The sequence below is a fragment of the Anopheles moucheti genome, chromosome 2 (genome assembly GCF_943734755.1).
Source record: "Anopheles moucheti chromosome 2, idAnoMoucSN_F20_07, whole genome shotgun sequence".
Lineage (NCBI taxonomy): Eukaryota > Metazoa > Arthropoda > Insecta > Diptera > Culicidae > Anopheles > Anopheles moucheti.
This window is the reverse complement of record NC_069140.1, coordinates 100,811,262-100,815,613: the sequence shown is the minus strand read 5'-3', so window position 1 is coordinate 100,815,613 and position 4,352 is coordinate 100,811,262. Positions and strand designations below refer to the sequence as shown.

General features: G+C 47.1%; 1 protein-coding gene across 1 annotated transcript; it reads right to left on the bottom strand.

Moving 5' to 3' along the window:
• Window positions 1–2,231: 2,231 nt before the first annotated feature.
• On the bottom strand, window positions 2,232–3,962 carry LOC128300636 (uncharacterized). The gene is made up of 3 exons (XM_053036767.1): window positions 3,375–3,962; window positions 2,656–3,303; window positions 2,232–2,576 (listed from the first exon to the last, which is right to left on the bottom strand). Exons 1-3 carry the CDS (start codon window positions 3,960–3,962, stop codon window positions 2,232–2,234), a joined length of 1,581 nt encoding a protein of 526 aa, XP_052892727.1.
• Window positions 3,963–4,352: the final 390 nt, after the last annotated feature.

Genomic DNA, 4,352 nt, shown 5'->3' with positions numbered 1-4,352 from the left:
AGCACAAATAAACCTGATGTGGTTTCATCTTCGTTCCACCTGCTCATTTCATCGAATCGCAAAACACGTGCTGTGAAAGCCCAGTTTTTCCCAAAAGTTTTACCTCACCGTTTTAAGGTAACAAAAAAAAACCAACGTTTGAACGTTTTTCGACATAATCCACATTAAAAAAAAAAGAACGACAGAATGACAAGATTATTGAGCAGACAATCTTCTCATTGTTGCTATGATGCGCATTTGATCGAGCGTGTAGCCCAAAAGAAATCCGTCCGCTTCATACTGCTGCCTAACTCCTTGCTTTGGAGTGCCTTCCGTCAAGAGAAGCCACGATGTTTCGAATTTCGATTCGCTGAAACAGCTTCACAATTTTAACAACCCTCCGCATGATCTGATCGTTTTAATTTTGCTCACTCGGGACCCGGTCCCGGTTGGCAAATACTAGAAGCTGTTCTCGCAACCAGCACCAGCTCGGGAAAAGCATTAACAATTGTACCGTCAACGAACGTATGGCTAGCGTAGATTGTAATGGCTAAATACGTACTAAATGAAAAGCGAGAAATGTCCACAAGTTCACAAGTATTTTATCCGGCAAAGCGGGAGGACTTCCGAATGTCTTCCCTAAAGTGGCTCCAAACGAACCGTGATAGGGAAAAGCTGACGAGCTTCCACCACTCACTCGGAATGGGAAATGGGTCCCCACTGCGGCGCCCACATTCGTCCCGTGCCCCTCCCCCCCCCCCCCCCCCCCCCCGTAGCTACCGTGCCATTTCATTGCTGCTACCGCTGCACAGCACAGCTGCTGTTTATCTTTAATCTCGTTCTTGCGCGCGGAATGTTTATTTTCCGATTCCGTGCTTAAATTGAGAGATCTTCTTTAGTCGCTTTTCAAAGATTTCACTTCGCTCGGTCGCTCAGTCGCTGCTGTCCAACGGAAAAATGCGTGCTCGGAAACAGAAAGTGCTTATCCTACCCCCGTGCCCGCCTCCATTCCGGCCAGAATCACACAGGAAATCGGCAAAAATTGGAATGATGGTGATGGCACACGAGGCAAGCCGAAGTGAAGTAAAGTATAAAAAAAATAACCCCAACATAAGCATACACCCACACCACCCGCACATTCAGCCGTTAATGATGGAAAGCCTCGGGTTCTTTGAGTGAAGCCCAAACAAAACGAAGCCCCAACAGCGCGCGAACAGACGCAACGGGTGACGATGAGCAAATTTCCGAAATGATATACAATTTATTGCGATTCCTTGCCTTTCCCAGGCCGACCGAAGAGGAATGGAACACTGGAAGGGCAGCGGAACGGTGGGACGGGAGAAAGGCAAAGCATTTACAGAAGAAATTCTACCATCATTCTAAAAACATCGCCACCCCGACCATCACACTCGCTGCCCGCGTTTTGTCTTCCGCTTTGCAAAGTGGTTGAAAGGTTTTCCGACGAAGACATCATTAACAATGCGTGAGGCAGTATCTGTACGCCCGCAAAAGCCTGTGAGCCTGTGAGGTCCCGGTCCCGGCGAAACCGACTGCCGCAGGAAATCGTGAAACGGTTTTACATATGCTGCCCCACTCGGAGCGGGCCAGGGTCGATCATCGTGCACTCTCACACACATTAGACCACTTAGAAGCTTTTTACATATGATGATGATGATGCTCATAACCTTCCACCGCGTTTCGTCAGGCGCGAGCGTTCCTCTTCGAGCTCAGTGTGCCAAAAGCATTCACATTGATTTTCAACATGATTTTGTTGTCGTATGCTATTCGCATCAATAACAAACTCCGGTGAGCGCTGGAATTCATTCCAGCACCGCACCACGTACGTACGTGGAAATTCTACTCCAAATAAACGACTGCGAGCAATTGAGAATGATTTCTTTTTTGTGGGCGAAAATGTAATACTAAAAACGTCCGTTACAATCGATATAATACCGCTCGAGGTACCAAGAGGTTATGTGAGTTGTTATTTTCGGCATTCATGGCGGAATCTAAGAACTGTCCCTGGAAGGGGTGCCTATTGCTGAGCGAACAAATTAACCCATATTGCAAACTGTCACGTTCCACTGTCTGGGGAGCAGTGTTGGGTAGAGACGAGGACAAAATATCGATTACATATTTATTATATTGCGCTTTGGTCTTTCTCATTATTTCCTCTATTTAAGAGGCGCATCGCATCACTCGTTTCTGTATTTTTGGTTTAGAAGTATCATAGTATTTTCAAAAAATTCAATTTAATTCTCTCTCTTTAATAATTCCTCGAAACCTCTAAGCACCCGTAAAGTATCGCTCAATAGCCCATCCAATTCTGCTTCGCGTGCAATTATCCTCCGATCTGCTATTGCACATATCTGCAATCGACCGTTCGTTGTCATCAGCGTTAACCCAAACAAATTCGTCTCGATGTTGGGAACCCAAAACGCTGCCTCCTTTAGAATGTAGTTTTCCGAGACCGAAACAGTGCCAGCAAACGCCGGAATGTTGGACATCGCGATCGTGAACTTACTTCGGGAAAATAACACACGCATAATCGGAGCTGGAAGCAGCTCCGGAAGATATGACACGCACAGATGAGTTAGCTGCAATTTGAAAGAAAGAACGCAAAAGTTCAGCAATGCTCTTTTCCGCCTTTAATTTATCTGCGTCCAATTCGCTTACTAAAGCGTCCGCAGCGGCCTGTGCTGCTTCCACGGGACCTTTTACTGCATCTAACTGTGACAGCAGCTCGTTGATTGTTGCAAAGGAAGAGCCATCTATCGGCAGGTCAGCTAGTGGCAACGTTTTAAACACAGCCGTAGAACGATTACGCAGCTGTATGGCTTTAGATTCTCGATGAAACCTTCTCATCAGGCCGATTGTGACGGCCGGTGGAACGGGGACGCCTGTCCGCATGCAGTACGACCGGAGACTCATCGCAAAAGCCGTCAGAAAGACGTCCGTAAAGCTGCAACCATCCAGCAACGGCTTTACGCTCTTGATTACGTTTATTATGGTCGTCTCACAGCAACCGACCCGCTCACTATCTGCACCAACCCAGCAAACGATTTTTTCATCGCTCGGTTCCTCGCCGATGAAAGAGTTGCGTTCCCGTTTGAACAATATCTCGTTTATCAAAAATCTCGGACTTCGAAATGCCATCAGGAGGAGATTGCGCCAAGTGAGGAAGCGTCGCACTGAGCCTTGATTGGCCGCATCTGGATTCCACACGTGTTTCTCCGATACGGCCGGATTGTCGAGGAAATCCTGGCAGAACAATCGAAATATCGCAATTCCATCCGCTATTGAATGATGGTACCTGAAAAGGACCTTTGAGCAAATATTAGCACAAGTGCAGTATCGAACACGTTACAGCATTATGACAACTGTTGTGCTCTCACCGGGTACAGCGTTACGGCGCTGCCCTCGTGACGTCGTAATGGCTGGCTTCCAACGAGCATCTCCCAACTCGTGCCACTGCAATCCCGGCTGCTGATTGAGCCAATTAGTGTGCAGAGTTCCATTCGCGAAAGGCTGCCACGGTTGGGTACCGCGTCAAGTTCCTTGACGTAACGATCAGACCACAGCGGAAGCCCTTGTTCTTTCCAAAAATAGTATCCCCATTGAAAACGTCTTTCCCAGAACATCTTCTGATAGGTCCCGTCCGTTTGATGACGCTTCAAGCGGTTGCGGAGTATTTCGAGCAAATCCGAACCGCAACCGTTTGACACACGTGCGGGTTTTTCAAACAAGAGCAACACATTTACCATTGACTTGGATGATCGCTGCTGGCCGGCCCACACGACATCCGGCCCTTCCATCAATCCGCGAAACGATGCGCCATACTTGACGGCTAACAATTGTGCTACGATTTGGCGATGTACTTGAAACAACGCCAGGATTGGTATTAACGCCGGCAGGCTCAGAATAATCACGGCCAGCAGAACTATGTTTATCAGAGTTACTACTAATGTATTACTGCACTTCATCGTCACTCACAAATTGCACCGTAAGTAAGCAATTAAATACATAAACACCAGCACTCAAACACTGCACTCAAGCAACTGCTACAACCGAGACCGCAAACCAAACGGACGCACTCTGTTATCAACGGTCAGCTGCATTTAACTTCTTATCGCTATTGGTCGCGTCAAATGCAACCAATGCACATTGAACAGACATTGCCGATAACACGTCAGCTAGGAAGTACGCATTTCGGTAGGAGAGAAAAAAAGAATTTATAAATTCCAGTGTGGTCCGATTGTTACGTATACGAACCCGAAACGATCCCAGTAACCAGTGAAAAGCTGTTTTTGCATGACAAGCTATTCGAAACACCGTGTGTCGGTGTGATGTTTTACAAACATAAAGGAACACAT

Bases quoted from the DNA above. Each gene is read 5' to 3' on its own strand.
- LOC128300636 (XM_053036767.1), bottom strand. From the start codon at position 3,962: ATGAAGTGCAGTAATACATTAGTAGTAACTCTGATAAACATAGTTCTG. The intron at 3,304-3,374 runs GTGAGAGCACAA...ATTTGCTCAAAG, and splicing joins GCGCCGTAACGCTGTACCCG to GTCCTTTTCAGGTACCATCA. The intron at 2,577-2,655 runs GTAAGCGAATTG...TTCAAATTGCAG, and splicing joins AGGCCGCTGCGGACGCTTTA to CTAACTCATCTGTGCGTGTC.